General features: G+C 49.7%; 6 protein-coding genes across 6 annotated transcripts; 3 read left to right on the top strand and 3 right to left on the bottom strand.

Annotated features, from left to right (window-relative positions):
• Positions 1-290: 290 nt before the first annotated feature.
• On the bottom strand, positions 291-1,205 carry EMH_0021350 (uncharacterized protein; the record flags this gene model as incomplete). The annotated part of the gene is made up of 1 exon (XM_013496433.1): positions 291-1,205. One exon carries the CDS (start codon positions 1,203-1,205, stop codon positions 291-293), a length of 915 nt encoding a protein of 304 aa, XP_013351887.1.
• A 4,304-nt stretch (positions 1,206-5,509) lies between these two features.
• EMH_0021240 (60S ribosomal protein L10a, putative) lies at positions 5,510-7,405 on the bottom strand (the record flags this gene model as incomplete). Its single annotated transcript, XM_013496432.1, has 6 exons — positions 5,510-5,632; positions 5,798-6,014; positions 6,177-6,301; positions 6,448-6,530; positions 6,715-6,815; positions 7,362-7,405. 6 exons carry the CDS (start codon positions 7,403-7,405, stop codon positions 5,510-5,512), a joined length of 693 nt encoding a protein of 230 aa, XP_013351886.1.
• Positions 7,406-7,773: 368 nt separating this feature from the next.
• EMH_0021130 (40S ribosomal protein S24, putative) lies at positions 7,774-8,384 on the top strand (the record flags this gene model as incomplete). The annotated part of the gene is made up of 2 exons (XM_013496431.1): positions 7,774-8,136; positions 8,337-8,384. The coding sequence occupies 2 exons, from the start codon at positions 7,774-7,776 to the stop codon at positions 8,382-8,384; spliced, it is 411 nt and encodes a 136-aa protein (XP_013351885.1).
• A 2,053-nt stretch (positions 8,385-10,437) lies between these two features.
• Positions 10,438-12,037, top strand: EMH_0021020 (uncharacterized protein; the record flags this gene model as incomplete). The annotated part of the gene is made up of 2 exons (XM_013496430.1): positions 10,438-11,751; positions 11,891-12,037. The coding sequence occupies 2 exons, from the start codon at positions 10,438-10,440 to the stop codon at positions 12,035-12,037; spliced, it is 1,461 nt and encodes a 486-aa protein (XP_013351884.1).
• A 652-nt stretch (positions 12,038-12,689) lies between these two features.
• Positions 12,690-16,376, bottom strand: EMH_0020910 (U3 small nucleolar ribonucleoprotein complex-associated protein, putative; the record flags this gene model as incomplete). Its single annotated transcript, XM_013496429.1, has 5 exons — positions 12,690-12,886; positions 13,369-13,586; positions 14,877-15,298; positions 15,488-15,774; positions 16,148-16,376. 5 exons carry the CDS (start codon positions 16,374-16,376, stop codon positions 12,690-12,692), a joined length of 1,353 nt encoding a protein of 450 aa, XP_013351883.1.
• A 3,411-nt stretch (positions 16,377-19,787) lies between these two features.
• On the top strand, positions 19,788-20,918 carry EMH_0020800 (uncharacterized protein; the record flags this gene model as incomplete). Its single annotated transcript, XM_013496428.1, has 1 exon — positions 19,788-20,918. One exon carries the CDS (start codon positions 19,788-19,790, stop codon positions 20,916-20,918), a length of 1,131 nt encoding a protein of 376 aa, XP_013351882.1.
• Positions 20,919-22,951: the final 2,033 nt, after the last annotated feature.

Raw genomic sequence — 22,951 nt, 5'->3', positions numbered from 1 at the left:
TTTCTCGCCGCAGTGGCCCCCCCTGACATGGTCATGGTGCGTCTGCATGAGCCTGTTAAGGAACTGAGGAAACTGCGGGACACAGATTTTCCACAAACCATTTAGACACACTCGCAAGTAAGGGAATTGGAAACTAAACGGCAGACGACGCTGACCGATCTCAAACACGGCCGGGAATCCCTTTGCATTTGCGGCGACTCTGTAGGGCTTGTGGAACACGGGGCACTTTTCGTAGGCTGCCACCCAGGCTTGGGGTGCCAGAGAATGGGAGGCATCTGTACTGGAGGGAACTAGAATCTGAGTTCGGGACGGCGACGGTGCAGCTGGAGATGACGTAGATGGGCCTGAGGAAGAAGGTTCCGATACTGGGTTTGTAGGAGAGGGTGGGGCAGGGGGATTCGATGAAGTGGCATCGCCGAGAGATACGGAACCGTTGGTCTGCTTGTTTGGTGGGGGGTGGCGTTGGTCTGCGGCATCGAGACAATCCTGCCGACGTTCTGTAGTAGACGAAGAGGTCGAGGGTGGTGCTCTTGATGATTGAGCGGGAACGGAGACTTGCTGTCTTTCGCGATAGAAACCTTGACAAACACGCGCATAAGTAGGGTTGCTATTGGAGGTGCTAGTACGCGAGGGGGTCGAGGCTGGTGTTGTTTGTGGGTGCGGAGGAATGGAGGGTTGCTCTCTGTCGCGATAGGAACCTTGGCGAGAGCCCGCATAATCAGCATTGGAACTGGAACTGCTGGTACGCGAGGGAGTCGAGGGCGGTGGTGTTGGTTGGCGTGGGGGACTGGAGGGTTCCTGTCTTCTGTCGCGATAGGAGCCTTGGCGAGCATGCGTGTAATTAGCATTGGAACTGGATGCGCTGCTACGCGAGGGATTCGTGGGCGGTTGTGTTGGTAGGTGGGCGGGTAGGGAGGGTTGCTGTCTGTCGCGACAGGGACGTTGGCGAACACGCGTGTGACTAGCATTGGGATTGGAAGTGTATGCTGTGCTCGCTGATTCGGCCCGGGATTCTTCAGGCGGTAACCTGTTTGATGAGCGGTAATTTCGACGCGTTTCAGCAGTTGGAGCCTGACGAGGATCTGGATGATCAAAAAACTCTGCTCTAGCACGACGGATCTGGGAGAAGAGTGAATCTCGTCGATCAAGAAGTGAAACAAGGACATCTGCTGCCTCTCTCCAAGAACGGAAACGATCATATCCATGATCTGACAAACGTCGGACTATTCCCGGTGGAAGATTCGCTAAGAAAATAGGAACAAGCAACGAGGAATCTGGTATGGGCCCTGAAAGGAGGCAATTCGAGAAATCTTCTACATAAAGTTGTGCATCTCCTTTCCAAGGTACATTAAACAATCGCTGTGCATGGCGCCGAGGCGATCGAGTAGAGAAATGATACAATAACGCCGACTTGAGCTTTTCCCAATCAGAGAAATCAAACTTTTCTTCATATAATGTCAACCAAACATTCAGAGCTTGTCCCCCCAAATAATTTCGGAGTCCATGTCCCCACTGGGCAACGGGATAGCCTGCAGTTGTGAATGCCTTTTCTGCTAAATCGAGGAAAGCAGGCATGCGTTGCCCGTGTTCTATATATAAAGTATTGGCCCGTTGTGCAGAGAATATGGGTACCGCCACGGGGCCATAGAGTGGAGGGGTACTACGCGCTGACGGAGAAGGAGATGGAGCATCCTTGTGCGTTCGTACAGGTACTGGATGAAACTGAGGCTCCATACTAGGGTGTTTCAGTCCCCGCGAGCACGATGCAGCAGCCGGAGTGTTGGAATTTCTCCGGCCTACCGGCCTTGAAGGGCAGGTGGTGTTTGAACGTCTATCCACCGCGTTGTTCATTGTTCTTTTTTAAAAAATTGTCGAGGGTTGATGCTTGCTTAGAAGAACTCCCGGCGGAGGCAGAGCGGGCTGGCAGTGATGGACTTTGGCGCTGCAGCAGAAGGGGACTGCAGAAACTCAATCGATATTGCAATAGATGATGAAATCAGCGGTTGCTGAAGGGGCAGGGAGGGGTCGAGGGGCTTTATACAGATACACCAGGAAAAGACCCTACACCCTGTTGGAGGCAGAAACTCAGCCAATCGGATCTGGTTGTACCACGGGACTTCACCGGAGCCACCGAGATTCTACTGCGTGTTCTTGGCCATCTACTTGCTGACTAAACTGAACCTTTGTTTCAAAAGATGTACAAAGATAACTGGGTTCAGCTGAGCGGTCACTGCTTTGCCTTCAAGAGAGTAGGTCCCCTTGTCTGATCAACAACACAAACCCGCTTAGGAAAAGCAGAGAAGAACATAAACTGGCTACTGGGGGCAAGACTGCTGAGGCCTTCACTATGTTCTCCGAAGGTTCCTCAATTTGAATGCCCTGGGTTTCAGCAGGGCACTTCCAGCTTTACCGGAGATATGCAAACTACGAAAAGTGTTTATACGTAAATATGTACATATATATATCATATGATTTTTAATTGAAATAGTTGACAAGAAGTTTACTTCATTAAATCCTAGTGAAAAAAAATCCAATAACGTAAGAAAGGATGGTCTTCTCAACAGGCGTCAAAAACGAAAGGTCTTTAGTCGTCGGCCGAATGAGCTGAACCGGTAGCTAAAGACGAAATATAAACAAGAGATTATATATTACCAAAATTCCAAGAAACATTGAGATACAAAGTCCCGAAGGAGCAGCAGAATGCCCATCTACTGGGCATCCTATGTTTGTTGTCAGTGTGCCCGGTCGCCGACAGCATACAGAAGTTGTACAGCTCTGGTTGAAGGAGCAATGGAAATATCATGAGTAACATTCGGTCTTTATTCTGTTACCAATACGTCTGAGAATCTATAAATAAATTACTCTATTAATATTCTAAGCTTACACTAAAATGTAACGGAACTCATACCTTGTACGGCTCGTGAACGACACCAGCAGCCCAAGGCCCGCATTTGTTGCAAGGGATTACTGCACAAATTTTGTTGAATATTACAATTAAACGGCTTGTTAAGCAGCATATTGAGCCAATTAAATACAGGTTTCGTTATCTAATAGATTAACTTCTTCTTCGTTGTACACCAAGCAGCCTTTGCCACCGTCGGCCTGGGGGGGCCCCCCCGCCTCGCGCAATATGTTTCACTGCTCTTCCCCCTTCATTTCTTCTTTTTTGTTATAATATTGATAATTATATTAGTATTAGTGACTATAATAATACTTTGGTGCATCGACTTTCGTTGTACTCCTTCTACAATGCGGGAGTTCCTCACGGCGTGGCCTTGTTTTTCTTTTTTTGCATGAAGATGTAAACACGCCAAACACCAAATTCGGCTGAGTCCGCAGGCGCGGTATCTCTGGCCTTTTTTTTATTTTATCCCAATTGTTTTCCCCGGATTAACTGATTTTGCTGTTTATGCAGCGGAAAAGACATGCTGACGGGGCCCCCTTTCGGTGGGCCCATTGGCCGCTGCTGCTGCTGCTGCTGCTGTTTGCAGCAGCACGAACAGCAGCTATCTCCACAGCTTGGGAGTCCCGGGACCCACGGAGGAGCCTGTTTGCCCCTCCCCCCGCCTTCGTCTCCTTGCGCGCCTCGCCCGTCGGCAAGCCGTTCTCTTTGATGGCTGGTGCTCCCGCTACTGCAGCTAGAGGCCAGACGGTCGAGTGTCTGTACACCGCAGCTGGCGGCCTCAGCAGGACGATGAGAGGGAGACAAAGAAATTGCAGCGATCCTTCAAGGAGTTCGAGGAGATTTGGGTTTTCTATTCTCCTCAATCCAGACGCAGCTACAAACAGTCAGCAACTCGAGCAAATGTCCGTACAGATTCAACTGGTGTAGTTGTAGTTGCAGAAGCAGCAGTATCAACAGCAGCAGATGCAGCTACTCCTGCAGTAGAAGCTGCGGCGCCAACAGCAGCAACAGCCGTCGTTTGGGTTTCCTCCTTGCTTGCGGCAGCTTGTACGACTACAGGCCTTTTCCCTGGGGTATACAGACATTCGTTTGTGTGTTTTTATTTTATTTTCATATTTTCAGGCATATGGCTGCAAGCCGCCAGTTTGCGCGTCTGTGGGCAGAGAGCGGCGTGCAGAAGGAGGTCCGTCGGAGGTGTCGACACACCCGGAGGGTGACGCGGGGCCAAGGGGGGAGGCGAGAGGTGCTGCGGCGGCGGCTGCAGCAGCGGCTGCTGCTGCGGCAGCAGAAGGAGGAATGCAGCAGAATAAACTGGAGCGAACCCCTGCAGCTTAAGCCCCAGCATTTGAAGCGGCTTATAACGGCCCTCAAAGAGAACAGCCAGGCAGAAGAGGAGAGAGAGAAGCAAGAAAAAGAAAATGCAATAAATAAAGCAATGTTAAAACAAACAGCACAAACAACTCAAAGCCCTCCTGTCGTTACATAAACAAATAAGCGCTTGAACACTACCAATATCCACGCACACACACACGGACAGACGCCCTTCTCTCTGCGCTCGCATGCATTTGCATGCAGTTGCATGCGTTTGCATGCAGCTGAACGTCTTACATCGACTCGCATGCACGGGCCTGCATGCATCTGCGTGCAAGTTGCACACAGACCGGTCTGCGGCTTTATAGACAGCAGGCAGCACCAGAAGCTGCTGCTCAACGTACGAGTGTGTGTGAATATATATATATATATATATATATATATATATATATATATTTTCTAATGTACAAACCGATAGGCAGCTACATTGGCGCTGCTGTTTATTGGACTTCTCCCCTCTTTTCGTTTAAATCTTTTTGTTTAGTTTCTCTAGTTTAGTCGTGTGTAAACGCTTCTCATCAGCCCGAACTGTCGAGACACTTCAGATGTACACAAGCTGAAGAGGAGAGAGCGGCCTTGGCCTCTCTTCGCTTTCCTTTCTGAGTGCGTTCTACTGCCTACTGCTGTCTGTACACCTCACTAGCGTTAACTAGTGTCTACTGTCTGCATACCTCAATAAATTCTACTGTCTGTACACGCGAACATCAAAGGGCATCTTCAGTACTGCCTACTGTCTGTACACCTCAGCCTTTAAAGGCATATTCAGCTTCATCACTACTATCTACTGTATGCACACCTGAACGCCAAAAGGCATATTCAACTTTTTCTCTGTTAGTTCTACTGGCCTTCGCCTCTGACGGATTGCCCCACGGCTCAAACAACACTCTTTAATGTCTCTCCACCCCTTCATTCCCCCCCCCCCNGCCTCTGACGGATTGCCCCACGGCTCAAACAACACTCTTTAATGTCTCTCCCCCCCTTCATTCCCCCCCCCCCGTTCTCTTGAGGTGCTGCTGCTGCAGATGCAAGTCTTCGACTTGCTACTGCAGCAGCTGTTGATGCTGCAACAGCCGCTGCAACGGCAGCCGCTGCTGCAGCAGCAGCTGCAGCAGCAGCTGCAGCAGCCCTTGTGCTGCTTGCAGCGCAAGATGTGCGTGCATGCAACTGCCTGTTGGAGTGCTATGAAGGAGAGGAATAGAAGAAGAAAGAAAGAAATAATTAAAGAAGAACACCTCAACCGTAAATAGTGTGGCACTTGCCCATGGTGCTCTTTATGTGCAGCCGCTTGACGTTATTCCAATTCTTCTTCAGCAGAGACACAAGGAAGTTGATAGCCATCGTCAGGTTGTAACGCACCTGTACGTACACCCCAAATGCAGCAACAAAATCCCAAACCATCTAAACAAAACAAACATCCTCAACCTCCTGCAGCACGCAAAACCCTAACAGCCGCCGCTGCAACCAAAGTCAACAACCAAACCCTAAACCCTAAAGCTTCTGAGCGCTGTCTGTTTACTTTACCTGGGCCTCTGTCATCTCCACGTTGGCCACGGCAACGCCCATGCAGAGGACTTTCTTGAGTTGGAATTTAACAGAAGAGCGGACTTCAAGGATTTTGTCTTCAATTTTGTCTTGGTGTGTAATCAGGGTGGGGAACTTGCCCGCCTTGTTAAGACCAGGACCGAGGTAACGCGGGATCTGAGGGATCAGAGCCTGAGAGGCCAAGAAGGCGTCGTATCTAAACAACCCACACACAAGTGCAACAAGCCACATGTGTTTGTATCTGTATATTTTCCTAATATACACTATAAATATATGTATGTACACGCAGTGTACAGACAGAACGACGCCTGAAGGAGGCAAGCTATGCTGTGCAGAGAAAAAAAAAAGTATAACACACTTGCGGGCCAGCTTCTTGACAATCTTTTTGTTTTTGTTGATCTTCTTGAGGGCTTCAATATCCATACAGTCGAGACCCAAGGCCTTCGCCTCCTCCATGTGCACGGCATCACCTATCACACATACCTGCAAATACAGCAGAAGACAGAAGGCCGCCGGAGATCTGAAAAGGGAAACGAGACACAAACTAAAGCATGCACAGAGGCATGTACAGACAAACAGGCAGAGCCAAACACAAACAAACACAGAAACAAGCACGAGAAAGCACCTACCTTTGACTTGGCACGGGGCACGTGCGGCAGCCGCACAGAACCCGAGAAACGCTTGTCTCTCTGTGTGTCATAGTCCTTCAGGCCTGCAGCCAAGCAGAGACAGAGAGGCACAACAACACAGAATTGCGTGAACGCGAACAGCTTGAGCAACGCAAGGACCACAGTGGAGGAGGCACAGGAAGAATTAGCTAAGATGAGCAACATGAGAAAAAGGTACGGCATGCATGCAGATGTTGAAATGGAATGTATCGGGAGTGATCTGCCTACTGATCTGCAGCTCAATTGTCTCCACAAATTTTCTCTTCTTCTCCTGCGACCCCTTCAAAATGGAGGCGATGGCCGCGTTGAGGGTCTCCTGGCTTAGCTTGCTGCACATACATTCAAGAAGCATAGACATACATGTCTCCATACAAACCACCCGAAATGCAAGGCGCGAATTCTCTCCACTATTCAGCGGCATGAAGCAGGCCGCTGGTACCCAAAGCCCATCACTCCCCCACAATATGCACACACATGCAGGCGCCTCCAAAGGCGCTCTGCAATGCATCATCAGTTTCCCCTCCCGGTCGATATACACCGCAAGCTGCAACGAGTGCCCCGAGAACACCGCGACGGCAGCCATAGCAAGCCCCAGTGCGGGAATCGAGAAGCACAGCGCATCTGAAAACGCCTAAGGCAGTGCACGGCATTTATTCCACTCGAAACGAGCTGAACATTCATTTGCTGTCAATACGCCGTCGGTCTGGCGGCAGAAGAAGTACGAAGCGTCCAGCCATAGACATCAAGCGGCTGCGTGTGGAAACCTCAAACCTTTTCTTGTTTCTCTTCAGCAAACCAAAATATTTATTCATTAAAATGCAAATGAAGAGTTTAAATAACCAAATTCCGCCATTTCTACCCGAGGATCGCCCCACCGTTTCGCAACCGATGAACCGTCAGCAAGGCGGGCGTACCTCATTTTTGTGTTTTCAGAAGCAGCCGTTCAGCACAGAGTCCTGAAGATCCCTCCCGAGGCTTCTCCTGCTCGGTTTTGTTCTTTTTTTCTCCCAATTCCCTCTTCAGTGCTGCAGGTCGGCGATACCGTGTGGGTGGGGCGCAGCGGCCGCAGCCCCGCAGTTCGGTTGCCTGCGTTGTGGGGGGAGAGAGAGGACCTCGTTCTCATGCAATGCATCTTCGGCTGCAAGTTGAGTTCGTGTTTTCGAGGAGTATTGTAGTTTTGTACAACTACTGCTTTCCTCTCTGTCGCCTGCAGCTGTTCCGGCCGCCTCCATCTGCCTAGCAGGAACCAGCAACAGCACCGCTGCAGCGTGTTGAGGGCCCAGCAAGATGGCGGACTCCAAGGCTCCGTTCACAGTGCGTATTCGCAAGTTGTTGACGAACCCACTGTTGCAGCGGAAGCAGATGTGCGTCGATCTGCTGCACTTGGGCCGTGCGAACGTGAGCCGCAAGGAGCTGCAGCAGCGCCTCATGCAACAGTTCAAGGTTCAGGACCCGCGCTGCATCATCGTCGGTAACCTCTCCACTGCCTTTGGTGGTGGCAGAAGCAGAGGACAAGCCTGGATATACGACGACTTCAAGGCTGCACAGCGCTTTGAACACCGCTACAGACTGGTCAGGATGGGCGTCGCCGAGGCCCAGCCCAAGAAGGGACGCAGAGCCACAAAGGAGCTCAAAAACAGAAAGAAGAAGGTAAAATGCGCTTCAATAGGATACGATCACTGTCCTGCAGAGGGTCCGATGCGGCTTGTCCAGACCGCTCCTGCTGCCTGCTGGGGACGGTTCTCTCTGGGGCCCTTTCTTGCTGTCATGCATGCGGGTACCGGGGTGTATGTACACTGTCTGTTGTTGCATCTTGAGTTTCTGCTTTTACTGTGGTTGCAAACTCTCAGGTGCGCGGAACGGAGAAGGCCAAGACGACAGCTGCGAAACAAAAGTAAACGTTGCATTTTTACTCTTCTGGCGGTCTGCATCTCATCAGCTTCGTTGGGGTATATCTCGGGCCTCCAGGACCTGCGTAGAACTTGCGTCCTGGAGGTTTGTGTGTGGAAAGAGTCAGCAACTACAGCAACAACTGCAACAGCAACAGCAGCAGCAGCAGCAGCTGTCGCTGTCTAGATACCGGAAGTGCTGGCAGCCAGCCCCGGCTGCAAGCGGCGCCATTCTTCTTTTCTTCCCAACAAAAATCAACTGGTTGTTAATTTTGTTGGAGGTGCAAAGGAAATGCATGCAATTTGCTGCGTCTGCAGAACAGCTTAAAGGCAGTTGTTTGCCGCATAGTACCCACAAGCATAAATTCTTAGGGTTTCCTTACGTGCACGCAAGCGGCGACTCCTTTGTATTGCTAGTATAGCAGGGAGTGTTTCAGTGTTGTATGCAGATTAATATTTTTTGTTTGTGTATTGCCTGTATGCATATATGATGGCCTTATGAACGGGGCACCCTATAGACTTGGCTAAGGGTTGATAGACGTCGCCCGACATACCGGCATTGAATATATTGCAGCGAATATATTGCCTTGCACTGATGCGTCCAGATACAATCCAGAGAGCATGTGTTGCAGCAACTTTGTACAGCATTGGTATACAGACAGTTGAATTCAGCTGTGGTTTTGAGTTTTGCTTTTGGCTTGAAGGTTCTAACTGGCCCCTGAGGAGAAGTTTGTGTTGTTATTCATTAGTAAAATGGTGGTGTGAACTACACGCAGGTGTTCTTAAGGTGCAGTTCTCTTTTGGGTATTCCACTCGCATTTACTTCTCGCTTGCCTGACACTGCACCTTGGCGGGGAACCCGTAGGAGCTGCTGTAGGCTGAACAGTTTAATTGGCCTCAAGAATAATACAAAAGTAGTAGTTTAATTGCTACGGAGTTTGCCGAATGTATCTGTTGGTATATACGGGTACTTGTTGTATGAGGAAACAAAATAGTATAAAGAATAAGGCAATCAAGGCAAACTCCAGACGTCCCGAGCTGGAGTATCTTCTGGCGATATATTTGCCATTTCGTCATTCAAATAATAAAAGCTCTTCTTATCTGCTGTGCGGATACTGATGTTTCTGTTGTTTACGATGCCCGCAATGACCAGCTGCATCGGTTTTCTCTGCTTTTAAACTCCTAGAAAAGCAGTCTTCTGCATTTCTGAAGAAGGGAAAGCTCCAGTCAATTTGCAACGGGTAGGAACCGTCCCAACGCCCGATTTGTGGTGTACAGACACTGCGATGCGAACGCCAGATGCTGGCTCAAGCTGAGCACGTCGTTTGTTGTTGACTTTATCTGTCTTTTAATGCTAAATTCCGTGAGTTTTTTTCATCAGCAGTAATTCTTCTTCAGAAGGATAGTCCATCAGAGCCATTTCCCTAGCTTTTTGGCTCTGAGGTACTGCTGGACCACTCGGGGTTTCATCTCGCCGTTAGACGTAAATACACCGGATCGTTGTATTTCTCCCTGTTTTTCTTGGTTTTAGTTCGTTATTCTTCATAGTCGCTCACTTTTAACTTAAGAGAACTCCACGAGGCGTCGAAAAAGACGCAGTGGTTCACAGGCAGTGGCGACCGTGAGGCTAGGACGCTCGACGATTCAACTTGCCGCTTCTTTTTTGCATCACCTTGGCTCTCCTCTTCTTTCTCGTGCTTGTGAACTCTTCATTTCACCGAAGGTTATATTACCAGTCAGTCATCGCATGACTACACCACGGGCAGCGCCGTCGACGACTCGCTGCTACTGCAGGATCCCTGCAGTGTTTTTCTTCCCTCTTGGAGCGACTGTACATGAAGCTGAACAGAGCAACAGTAGGGCGCTGAATCTCAAACATAGCCGCCCATACGCCTTCCCTGCCGGTCCTGGCGCCAGTCGGCTGCGTGCTAAAGCAGCAGTAGGCAGCAACACTGAGACTGCAGCAGCAGCAGCAGGAATAACAGCTACTGAAGCAGCGCTCTTGCAGCAGCAGCGCTGCTGTTGAGTTGAACTCAACCTTTCTAGAAGCCAAAGAGTTTTAATGGGGGCTGCGGCCTCCTCCAGTGTAGACGGCGATGTGGGGTCAGGCGAAATTCAAACAGAACAGCAGCAGCCGCACCCACAGCGGCAACGGCAGCAGCAGCAGCAACAACAGCAGCAGCGGCAACAGCAAATCGTCTCGACAGGGGAATCGGCAGCTGTTGACTCCCCGGTAGCGCCTCCAACTGCAGCAAGAAACGCGCAGTCTACCGAGCGTGATCCTTCCGCTGCTGCTGGTGCTGCAGCAGCAGCAGCTGCTGCTGCTGATGCAGATATTGCAGATGCAGCTGACTTTGTAGCTCCTCAAAAGGGGATGCGGACAATTGGACTTGATTCTATTTTTCAGTTGCCGAAGCTGGCGTTGGCTGCAGCTGTGTGGCCCGATGAGGCAGCAGCAGGTCCCCTAGCAGCAGCAGCAAAGGTGCAGCACCAGCGGCAGCAGGACGTCGGAGCTCCTTCCGTTGCAGCAGCAGCTGCATGCATCAGCCGCTACAAAAGGCTGCTGCTGCAGCAGCGTCTGGCGTCTCTGGAGCGGCAGAAAGAAGAAGGGAGAGGAGGCGGGGTTTCAACGAGCAGTGCAGCAGCATCAGCAGCAGGTGTACATGCAGACAGCCTGGATGCATGTACACCTCAGGAGGAGGCTTTCGATTGCGTCTCCCTTGCAGGCCTCACTATGATGGAGACGGGCGTCGCCTGCACTCCCTCCTTAGACAGCCTGACGCGTCGGCTTGGGATGTATGAGCAGCTGCACCGACTGAAGCAGCAACTCGAAGCACAGCTGCAGCAAACAAAAAACAAAATAACGCTGATAGAGAAAAACATAGCAGATGCTTCAGGTGCAAAGTTCAACAGAAACAATAGCCGCAGCAACAGAAGCAGCAGAAGCAGCAGGAGCAGCGACAGCAGCAGCTGTAGTGAAACAGAGAAGGAAGGAAAGCACAAGGAGAAAGGAAAGAAGACAAAAGACGCTGCATCCAAAAGACCGTCGGGACTGGTGGGCCGAAATACTCCTCCAGGGCAGCACTGCAAGCAGCAGCAGCAACAGCAGGAGCAACAGCAGCAGCTGCAGCAGCGAAAGAAAGGACAACAGCAGCAGCAGCAGGAAGTTGACGGTCAGCATGTTGGGGGCGTTGAGCGCACGTCTGTTGGTGTTTATCCCTTTGCTGCTGCTGCTGCTGGTTCCACCTCTTCTGCTGCATCTGCAGCAGCAGCAACACAGGAGCTGCTGCAGCTGGAGTGTACATGCATGGAGTTGCAAGCCGACATTGAAACCTTAAACAAGGCCTGTGCTGAGCTGCATGCGCTGCTGCAGCAGGTGTGGCTGGCATCGAAGATGCCTCTAAACCACAAAATAAATAAAACAGAATTTAGACAGCTCTGGTGTTGCAACAAAGACGATGACAAACAACAAATGCAACTCGCAGACAAGCTCTTCGACTTATGTCGGCTCGCAGCCAACAGACTCCAACGCCTCAACTCCACCAGCAGCAGCAGCAGCAGCAACAGCAGCAGCAGCAGCAGCAGCAGCAGCAGCAGCAGCAACAGCGGCGTTGACTGCGGCTGTAATTGTGGGTGTGGAGGCGGGGGATCGGAGCGGCTAACGTTCACAGATTTGTTGCATCAGCTGCCCCCAAAGGCTTTGGAGTGTATGTGGTGTCGCGCAGAGCTGCGGCGAAAGGAAAGGCAGCAGTATCGTTATTTTTGGATTTAGATTATTTAAATAAACATTTTTTTATTTTTTTCTGAAAAACACTTTCTTTTATTAAACATTTTTTTATTTTTTTCTTAAACACACTTTCTTTTATTCCTTTCTTGTAAACACTTCCCTCTACTTTTCCCCAAATATACTCCTCCCTAGTGTACTAACGAGACAGACAACGGCGTGCAGCGCTGCTTCACTCTGTGGCAGCAGCAGCAGCAAAAATACTAGCAGCAGCAGCAGTAATACAAGCAGCAGCAGCAGCAGTAATACAAGCAGCAGCAGCAGCAGTAATACAAGCAGCAGCAGCAGCAGTAATAAAAACGGTAATAGTTTCAGGAGTTGCTGCATTGAGAAAACCATCAGCAATTAGAGCAGAAGTTGATGCGTTTAGAAAGGCAGTGTTGAATTGAAGAAGGAAAAAAGCAACGAGCTGCTCATGCCGATATTTGTGGTGTAGGTACACCGCAATGGGCAGGCATCCGTTGCAGTGTGCGTACACCTCAGTGGGTATTGGTTTCATTGTTTGTGTTTTTTTTTTGCTTTCATCTCCTTCAGTCTTTGTGAATCTGCATGATACGAATGCCGTTCTTTCCCCCTTCGTATTTAAACCACCGACCCAGCCGGCTTTCTGTGCTGACAGCAGCAACAGCAAAGGAGTGGTTGCTAGACAGGGAGATCCCACTCACTGCTCCTCCAGCCCCAATGCATGCACCAGGCAACGCGCGCAGAGAGCCGCCTCCTGCTTTCTCTGTAGCATAGACAAGAAACAACAAACAATGAAGCTGTTGCTTATGCATATGAATCCGAATAAAGACGACACAGAATGCTGCATGCATGCAGTGTATTGCCACCACATTCACTTGTAGGTGCATGCACGCGTCAGAACACGAAAAAGGGGCATTGAGGAAATCATTCGGGGCTGCTGCAGCATGCATGCGAGGCGAGAACAGAGGCGGCGAAGGAACAGCATCTGAACAACTAAACTGCATCGAAGTATCTAAACAGAATCTAAACAAACAAGCAGAATATAAACGAATAAGCAGATAACTTAATATAATATGAACAGTTGAAGAGAACCTGAACAAGTTGAGAGAATGTAAGCAACGCCGCAGAATCTAAAAAATTAAAAAGCATCTATAAACAATTCCACCGAAAGTAAACATGTAAACAGAACCTAACAACTGAACAGAAACTGAAACTGAACAAGTAGACAGAATATGTAACACCTACTGGCGCTTTGGGTTGCCTCCCATAGCTGCACAGTTCCCTCTTCTGTGCCCACAAGCAGCGCGTCAGTGAAGGGGAGAGCGCAGAGAGCAGAGACGGCTGTTGCAGCTGCTGTGGCTCGTAGGGGTGCGGGTGCTTTCTGCAGCGCCTGGAGTGTATAGTCTGCGGGAGAAGCATCAGCAGCAGCAGCAGCAGCTGCTGCTGCTGCTGCTGCCTGCTGACTGACCCTCACACACGACAAAGGACGCTTGCAGCCGCTGTTAAACAACGCCAGCAAACCCCCTTGGGTCCCGCATGCAAAGAGAGACGGAGACATGATCGCTACCGAATCTACGCAAGACCCCAGAGGAGGAAACGCCGCGTGTGTGTCTTGTACGAGCTGAGGATCACCAAAACAACACAACAACCAGCAGCATCAACAGCAGCAGCACATAAGCAGAAGCAGCAACAGCAGAAAGAAACAAGCACAACAGAGGAACGAGAATTGCCATGCCGAGTTTGAAATACAGCTGAAGAAATGTGAACAAAAAAAAACAAGAAATGAAAATGATAAAGACAACAGCCATGCATTCACATGCATGCAGACGCGCATGCATACAGCTCAACGAACAACAAACCGAAGAATGGCAGAGACAGGCAGAGATTCAGCAACAGATGCAAATAACAACCAGGAAGGCGGGAAAGCTGTTTCCTTTGTTATTATAAATATATACATATATACGCACATATATGTAACAGAAAGAGAAAGAGACAGAGACAGAGACTGCGACAGAGACAAAGAAAGACACAGGGCACAGACCGATACAACAGAGACGCAGACACAAGCAGATAATACAGAGGCACACAGAAGAGACAGACAAAGATATAGAGAAGGAGACATGACAGAAAATGAGAGCGACAGACAGCAGAGAGACAGAGAGAGAGAACAGAGGCCGAGCGGCCCGCAGAGCATACAGACACAGATGCAGAGAAACGTGCTGCTGTACAGACAGTACAGATAATTTCTACTAATGTTTCGTGCCCATGATAATATATTATTTATTATTATATTTCCGCACTTTCCAGTTTCTGAGGGTGCCGTCGTTGCCGCCCGTGATGGGTTTGTTGGCCTGTAAGGTGTCTATACAGTTGACTTCAGAGGCATGACCATAGAAAGAGTTGGCGAGGCTACGGCAGCTGACGCTCCACACTTTAATTGATTTGTCGCTGCTACAACTTAATATTTCTCCTTCTGAATCTCTCTCTCCCAGTCTCCCCCCATTTAAACAAAGACCTGTAATAGGACCCCGGTGACCCCGCAGCTCAAACATACACCTGAAAACAGAACACATATAACAGCCGTATGCATGCAACTAGAGTGACAGAGGCAGAGATGTAGACGGAGATATAGAACGAGACAGACAAAGATAGAGACAAAGAGACAGAGACAGGCGCAGGCAAAGAGACAGATACTGCCAGCGAGGCATTCACATAGACTGAGACAAGGAACAGAGACAGAGACAGCCGCATACCTCTCGTTGGAGGCCCGCGGGTCCCAGGCTTTAATTGTGTGGTCAGCACCACCGGAGAAGAGAAGACGTTCATCCCCAGTAACACAAACACTCAACACAGCGCGAAAATGTCCCCTAGTGTTTGCATGTTTATTGCTGCTGCTGCTTTTGCTGCTGCTTCCGTCTGCTGCACCACCGAAGCAGTTTCTCTGGCCCTTGAAGATCTCCTTCTTCCCCGTCTCCAAGTCCCACCGGATCACGCAGCAGTCTTTCCCCCCAGTGTATGCATACCCCCTGCTGCTGCTGCTGCTGCTGCTGCTGGGGTCGCAGCTTCCCTCACCAGGAAGGGCGACGCAGGTGACTGGGAGTTTATGGCCTCTGAAGAAGGCGACGTCTTTTAGTCGAAGACGCGCGGCAACAGAAGAAGTCTGACGAGAAGAAAGCTGAAAAGAAGTAGCAAAAAGGAGATATAATAATGCATGCATACATGCATGCATGCGCACTGTATGCAATTCAAGGCATGCATTCATGTTCTCTTCAGCAGCAACTGCAACATATAGACATATTTATGAGTGTAACTAAAGGAAAAAAAAGACGGAAATCAACAAACTTGGTGTGCAGCTTTAACGGACTTTGCCTCTTTCTGCTTTCTTCTTGAGTTCTGCTGCCAGTGTCGCCTTTTCTTCGTCTTCGTATTCAAACAGATCATCTTCATCTGAGTCTTCTCCATCTTTGTCTCCGTCGCTCTCTTCTGAGGAAGCAAATGCTGGATCTGGATCTGCTGCTGCTGCTGGTTCAGCAGCAGCAAAAGGAAGAGCTGCTGAGGTCCTCTTTGGCCGCTTCCCCTTTGCTGTTGCAGACACCTCCCGAAGATACTGCTGGGCTATACGCAAACGAGCCTCGTCCGTCGTCTCATCAGCTGCATACGCACACACAATTGCATGCATGCATGCATACATGCATGGGTGCATGCATACAAATAGACACACAGTTGCATGCATGCGCATCCACACACCGTTGCATGCATGTATGCATGTGGAACCACAAGTGCGTGCATGCATGTGCATGCAGGAGCACTCATGTTTGCATGCACGCATGCGCGTAGGATGCAGCATACAAGATAACGCTATAGACGAACAAGTAAATCAAGCAGCGCCCAAGCAAATGTGCGACGAGGGATAAAAACAAATACATCAGCTGGTATGCTGCGCTGCTTGCATGCAGTTCAAGGAGTTTCTGTCTTAATCCTTCTCTAAAGCAGTTCAGTATATGCTTTGTTTTTGCTTGGTTACCTCCTTCTGACTCGTCGTCTGTAGAGGGCGGGCTGTCCGCGCCTGAGGCAGAATCGGAATCGATGTTTTCATCTTCTATGCGTTTCCGTTTGGAGGCCACGGAAGAGTTAATAAGGGGCCTCTCCTCATCTCCTCCCCGAGATCCCTTTGTTCCTCCTTTTCTGCTGCTTAAGCCAGAAGAACGCAAACGAGAAAACCGGGGGGCCCCCCTACCCCGGGTGTCACCCATCGCGGCAGTGGGGCGGGCGGTGTACGCCTAGAGAGCCTTAGTTAACAAAGGTCTATTGAGAGAGGCTTAATAAGCAGATATATGAGGATATATATAATACGTGAGAGTATGGGAAGGGCTCAATAGGCATATGGACGTCCGTTGAGGGTACAAGGAGGTATATTGGCGGGGGCTTAGCAAACGGAAGTATGTTGAAATAGAAGAAACGTAAACTAGGAATTTATCTCGAGATTTATCTACAAAAGAAAGAGAGAAAACGATAAAAAAAACCCTCTGGCTGGCCTCGACAAGAAAAGAACTTCTGTTAGCAGGCTGCGCTGGCGGCTGCCCGTTGGGCTCGTTGAGGTAGGCGGATGAACTCCTTCATCTATTGTATCTCTTTTTTGTAATTTACTTTATATTATTATTGTTTTATTTTGTTTCATAAGCGGTCAACTTAGAGCCAAGTGCACATGCAACAACGGACAACAAGGATACTGGTTTCACCGGCTTTCTGAGATCACGTTGCGCCCCACAGTCGATCGCTATCGAAGCCCTTTTCTCTCTTTCCCGCTATCTTTGGTTCTCCTAGCAACGCTTTTGCGCTGCTTTGCACAAGTTTTGTAATTCTGATTGCGGAGCATTTACAGTAATATGCACACTTGTCGTTGAGCTGCACGTGTACTATCTATTGATTCACTGTCTTGGTACAAAATGACGTAGAGATGGTCTCGTACACAACACGGTCCACAGCAATGCCTGCATGAAGCTGGTACTGTCTGTTTCTCCGCTAGCCATAGCTGTCTGCGTGAGCTCACACTGGCTGTGGAAGGCCAAGTAACTTCTCAACAATTAGTTGCAGTGTCCGTACATGCAGCATATGGGATCTTGGTTTGCTTGCATTAGGACTTGTCTTGCATCGCAGGATGTCACGCCTCTTCCTCTCTCGCCAGCTCCATTCCCTACCGCTGCCGCACGCAGGACACATATACTGGAGAGTAGGTCAGTTACTGTTTGAAAGATCTTGCCTAAGTATTTTTGATTCCTTTGCACCTCATGACCGTCCCCAAATAAAATTGAGGACTCTCAATACACTGGGTATCGCAATATAGTTCATTGAGGGAGGTGCGCGCAATGAACACCTTCCCCCCCCCCCNCCCCCCCCCCCTCAGGGTGGCCCAATGCAGAGTGACAAGTGGCGTATAAGCTCTGGAAAATATGGGGTGGAAAACTCTAGATACTGTTCTAAACTATTCATAAAAACCTCAGCCCTGTTCCTCTCTCTCATAGTAGATATTGTCTGCCATCCAGTGGGAAAATCACCAACGGGTGAGCGACCCATCCAGCCGGATAGGATGCAGGCATTGCACTGTATGGAATGGTTTTTTCACCAAAAACAACTCGCAACTAATTCTTCCCCGCTGGCCCTATGTGATCGAAGCATCGATGCTGAGGTAGTAAACGGGTTATTGGGTTGTCTTCGCTTGTCTCATCACCTTCATATGGCGCCCTGAGACCTGTATTTGCCATCGGGATCTTCTTGATTAGAAGGCGATTCACGACCGTAGTTGCATCTATGCAAAGGTACCCCTTTAGAGGAGCGCATCCAGAATAGGGAAGCATTCTGTTATGCGTTGTAATGTAGGTTTATCTCGGAATGGCTACCCTGAGGATAGTTCGACAGGGGAAGCCGTTGATAGACCCCGACACCGGGAAAAATCGGCCTTGCATGGATAGGAGTCCAACGAAGGGTTCCTAACTTCTGTATTAGTGGCCCATAGCAGGGTTGACGAAGGAAAGGGTGAATGGATAGCTGACTAGGCCACTGGGAGTGAACTCATATGGTAAAGGTATGGACTCGCCGAGATAATTGAGTTCTCACACATCGAAGAGACAAAAACGCTACTTCCCCAAACATACTTAGTATGGAAGAAGGCGAGTTTGGAAATAACCAAAATACGGTGCCTTCAGATACTGGGCCTGTGTTCGCCATTCCCGCTTAGGAAAAGGTAAGAAGCGGTAAGTAACAGCAGAGCAGTTCTTCACCCAAGGGAACGTACCGAGAGAACCTGCTTCTTTTGCAATAAGCAAGGAAGCTAAACCGGAGATTGAAACACCTCGACCAGTGCTTCCAGTGAAACAAGGAAGGCGATCAGGCGAACGCTTGGTCCCCAACGCAACGAGTAGCGCACTGATGGGGCCGGAAAATGTAACATCAGCAGTTTCAGACCCACTTCGAGTCAACACTGCGCTTTTGTAAATTTGTATTAACTCCCAGGAGATGATAGGGATACTTTAGAAAGGCTGAAAAGTGGATCTGGCAATTGCTACGGCGAGGAGCTGCAAGCTGCCAATCTATTCCTTTTACGCAGGCCCTGCCACTACACCTCATTGGTTGTAGGTGAGGCTTATGGAGTACAGCAGTAAGGTCAAGTAACTTGTCAACTCTTATTTTAGTTATTTGATCAGAACATAGTTGCCCTCCCCTCCTGTCCTCAGGCGTTCTTGGCAAAGAGAACAAATGCCCTGGCCATGATGGAGAGAGGAGGGGGGTTTTCATGAGCTGCAACGTACCGGGCTGCCACTACTGCTGGAGAAGAACCACACATGCACGCGCAACAAATCCTGCCTTGCTACTTACACACTAAACAGTTGCTAAGCACCTACTTGGCCCCCCAATAGCCAACCGAAGATCAATGTTCATGCATGGGCCAACTTCAAAGCATGCTACACAGATTATGCTACAACTCACAACGATAAACTCTGGACTCCAATACGATGAAACCCACACTGGGAACCTTTACGGTGATACCCAAGAACAATATGCGTGAGCGTTGAGCATACACCCTACATGTACATCTGCGCTGTGCCCAAATGCTATGGAACCACGTGTTCTTCAAAATTCTTCCAGAAAGACCAGCGCAATGACTTTAATGAATGGATTAAGCAGAGCATGAACTATGCGCCATATGCTGTTCAACTCTTATATTTGCTTCCTGGAGGGTAGGATCGGCCAGGGAAGTGATCGCCTCGACGCTCACCGACGACGGAGGAACGAAGCAGACCCCCCAATTCGTTACAGAAGCAGCGAGAATTCGGATATATCATCAAATTTACCCGGTCACTTCAAATAAAACCTGAAGAGTTAAGGCGTTTCAGTGCCTTACGTATCCACATATTACTGAGTTAAGCAGCGTCACCACTTGCAGATCCCGTGGTGTCTGGAATGAAGCACGCGGTATCTGAATTTCGTGGGGCTGGCGAAACAAGCAACTTCCGCATCGTCAACGCAGTTGCCCTTTGATACTTACCGGGGGATTTGTAAAGTCTTGTGCGTGCCTTCCGTTTCCTTCCGATATTTCCTAGTTTTTATCCTCCTGCCGAGCTCCGGATGTGCCGGAGCCTGTGGAGCTCTCCACTGGGCCATGCAATATGGAGCACGTAAAGCTTCTGGGAGAGATGGGAACTGTCAATGTATCTGCCACAGATGGCATGCCAGTTGAGCATGTGGATGTTCTTAACCAAGGAAGCAAGCCAGCCCCTACCTCCCGAGCATTTCAACTCCAGTTGGGAGTAGCTGTATGCCTTGCTTTTGTGTTTTTTCTGGGTTTATGTTACCGCTTTATTAGTTCGAGGCGTTCTAAAATCGTTGGAGAAAGGCGGTTAGCGTCCGGGGGCGGAGAACCGGGAGGGGGAGACGATAAAGGGGAAGGTGGAGAGGCATGCCATCCAGGGTATTCCGGTCCTACCGAAGATGACGAAACGGAGCTCCTTCAGACATCTATTGTAGTTCAGCAGCCCCCCTCTGAATTACAACCGGGCGAGTTAGCAGAGGGGTCACGGGGACATCGAGAAGACCGACATGAAGCAGCCGCAGCTTCACTGGCGGACACTTCTCAAGCACCTGGCGCAGCAGAACCTATTGGAGAGCCCCGACCAAAGTCCAAAAATGAAGTACGCAAAGAACGAGAAAACCTATTACTTGCAGTTGAGAACATTTCTACTCTCCTACAAAGCGGACTCGAGGCGTTGAATGATGATTGGGATCCATATAATAGTCACTGGCATTTCTGCACGACAGTGTATGAGGGTTTACAGTACTACTTGCAACGGGCTAGTGATCTTTTCAATGAACACAATAGACGATATGGCATTCAAGAGCGCATTGGATGGCTTAATAGAGTGCATAGCGCACGGCACGCACGCGATATTGCGTGGAATGTTCTAGCTGCATATGCAAGTGATTTTGGCCTCGTATCTCCCTCTATGGAAACCGTATCAGCTGCTGTGGATCTCCGCATCGAGTTGCTGATACGTGTCAAGGGCTCCATGCGCTTACTCCAGGGAGTTATGGAGAGGCACAGGGAAGAACGATCGGCGGAAACTCTTGCGGAGCTTAATCGCGTTCTCCAGGAAACTTCAGCTTGTTTACGGGAAGTCTCTCCATTTTTGTCACGCCATGCTTCAGCATCAGTAGATATTCTGACTGAAAAGATTAGAGATGATTACATTTCCTTACGTGATATGCGTTTGCAAGCAATGAAGATGGTCAGCCAAACTTAACCCCGCCGACATAGACGCGAAATGCAAATAGTTGCAAGCGTAAGCACCGGTGGTCGGGCTCCTGCCCGCCTAGCAGAGGACGTCGCGGAATCAGCAGTGGCATCAGCAGCAGCGGCGTCTGCCGTTGCAGCAGTTCTTGCATCCGCTGCGCCAGCAACAAAGTACCGAACGATCTCGCATCTGGAAGCTTATGAAGTGTGTTCTCTAAAGCCACTGTCAGCAATGGCTCCTTCTTCCTCGCGTGCAGCACAGCCTCCGTGCTCTTTCTACCTCATTGATTTGCGTGTCCATCGTTACTTTGTACCGCCATGTACCTTCTAGTGGCGCCGCGTGCAGGTCTGTTAGATGCCTTGTGGCCCTCAGCCCGTCAGGTCTCATCATCATTTACCTTGCTATCACTCCCCCGCCGACTGCAATTTTGGGATTTGGCCTGCACTTCCAGATGGAACTGGAGTCGTGCAGCCAACAAGTTGGGGAAGGTCGCACATAGGACGCTCAAGGTAGTGAGAGGAGGGGCTTCAATTGCTTCAGAATGGCGCAGAAGGCATGAGAAACTTCAGTGACCCGGACTCTCGCTGCGCGGCCACGTCTGTATGCTGGAATAAATGGCAAATTCGCCAAAACAGCAGAAGTAGGCTAGCTGAGACAGCCGGGACAAATGCGGCGCTGGAGGGAAGGTACATCTTCGTGGAATTCCGTATTTTCAAGGCTGTGGAAACTCACATAACAGGCGAGACGAAGAAGCTATGCTGCCTTCTCGAAGGCGCAACAAACCATGCGTCGCCCTCCCTGAAGATTCCGGGGTGGGCTCCCGCTGGCTGTGTATAGAGGGAAAGTTGAGAATGTTGTTTCAAGGGGCACCATGGGTCCAAAAGTCGTAATGATGAAGTAACAGAGCAGTGAGAACTGTCGCTCCAGCCACTCAAGCGTGGCGTAGAATTGAACGGCTGAACTTCGAGGACTTAGACAGGCGCATCCTTCTTAGTGGCCTTTTTATTCGTCGTCTTTCTCTGGTTCCCGCGAATCTGTGGAGTTCCGTAGTGTTCTGCCTCCTAGGAGGAACCGCGAGAGGCAGCCGTGTAGGCGTAGCATGGTCTGGCCGAAGATGGTTCATGTACTTCTTTGTGTGCAGGCTGCCTACAAAGGGTAAAGTAAGTGTTCAACAATTGTCTACAGCGTTAATGCATGGTGCAGACGAAACCTGGATGTACCTGCATGTGGCGTTGCCCTGGGGTTGGCTTCGGGAGCTCGTTGCAGGAAGATGCGGTGCAACTCGTGTCAGACTGTAACTCTCGCATGAGCCCAGGGCGCGTATCTCATTGTACCCAGTACGCCTGAATCCTAGTGATGGGCTGCTGTTTTTTTGGGACACTTTTCATAGGTCTTTGCTGCAGTTCGCGATGATTCCACTGCAGCTCTCGATGATCCTTCCCTAAGGTAGGAGACCTTCGCTAGACACGCGATGTGTTGTGGCGCTGAGCCGCCGACTAGGCGTGGAAGTGAGTCTCAGCATGTCTGCGTTGAAGGCTTCCGTAGCTTCAAATCGTCTTGCCTTTACCGTTACAACCAGTAGCTGTCTACACCTAGCTGGCGAATCAGCGCAACAACACGTGGCGTGTCTGCCTCGAAGGCTTCTGTACCTTCCACTCGCCTTTACCTGAGCACTACAACCAGTACAACATTAGCTGCAATGGTTACGTTAGCTAGGTTGGCCACTTTCTGCGAACGCATAATGTCGCATAGCCGGCCATTGTACCGCAAATTGCCGGTGGGCCATCCCTCACGAGTCTCAAGAACTTCTGCAGCTACTCTCGTAGGAAAAAAAAACACACAGCAACAAATTGTATGAGCTCAGCTCATGGTCAAATGTCTTCAAATGCAACAGGACGGCGCGTGAAACGCAAGGAACGGGAGTGGTTGGATCCCCCGATGCATCGACAGACCGTCGATAGGCACACTTCTTTTGGGTAGATATTATTTCGTGTGTGTTTCTTCTTAAAATATGAAGTATATCGCTATTCATCATCGTGTTT

The sequence above is a fragment of the Eimeria mitis genome, genomic scaffold (genome assembly GCF_000499745.2).
Source record: "Eimeria mitis Houghton genomic scaffold, Emh_scaff21, whole genome shotgun sequence".
NCBI lineage: Eukaryota > Apicomplexa > Conoidasida > Eucoccidiorida > Eimeriidae > Eimeria > Eimeria mitis.
The sequence above is the reverse complement of the archived record's forward strand: the minus strand, read 5'-3'. Positions and strand labels throughout refer to the sequence as shown.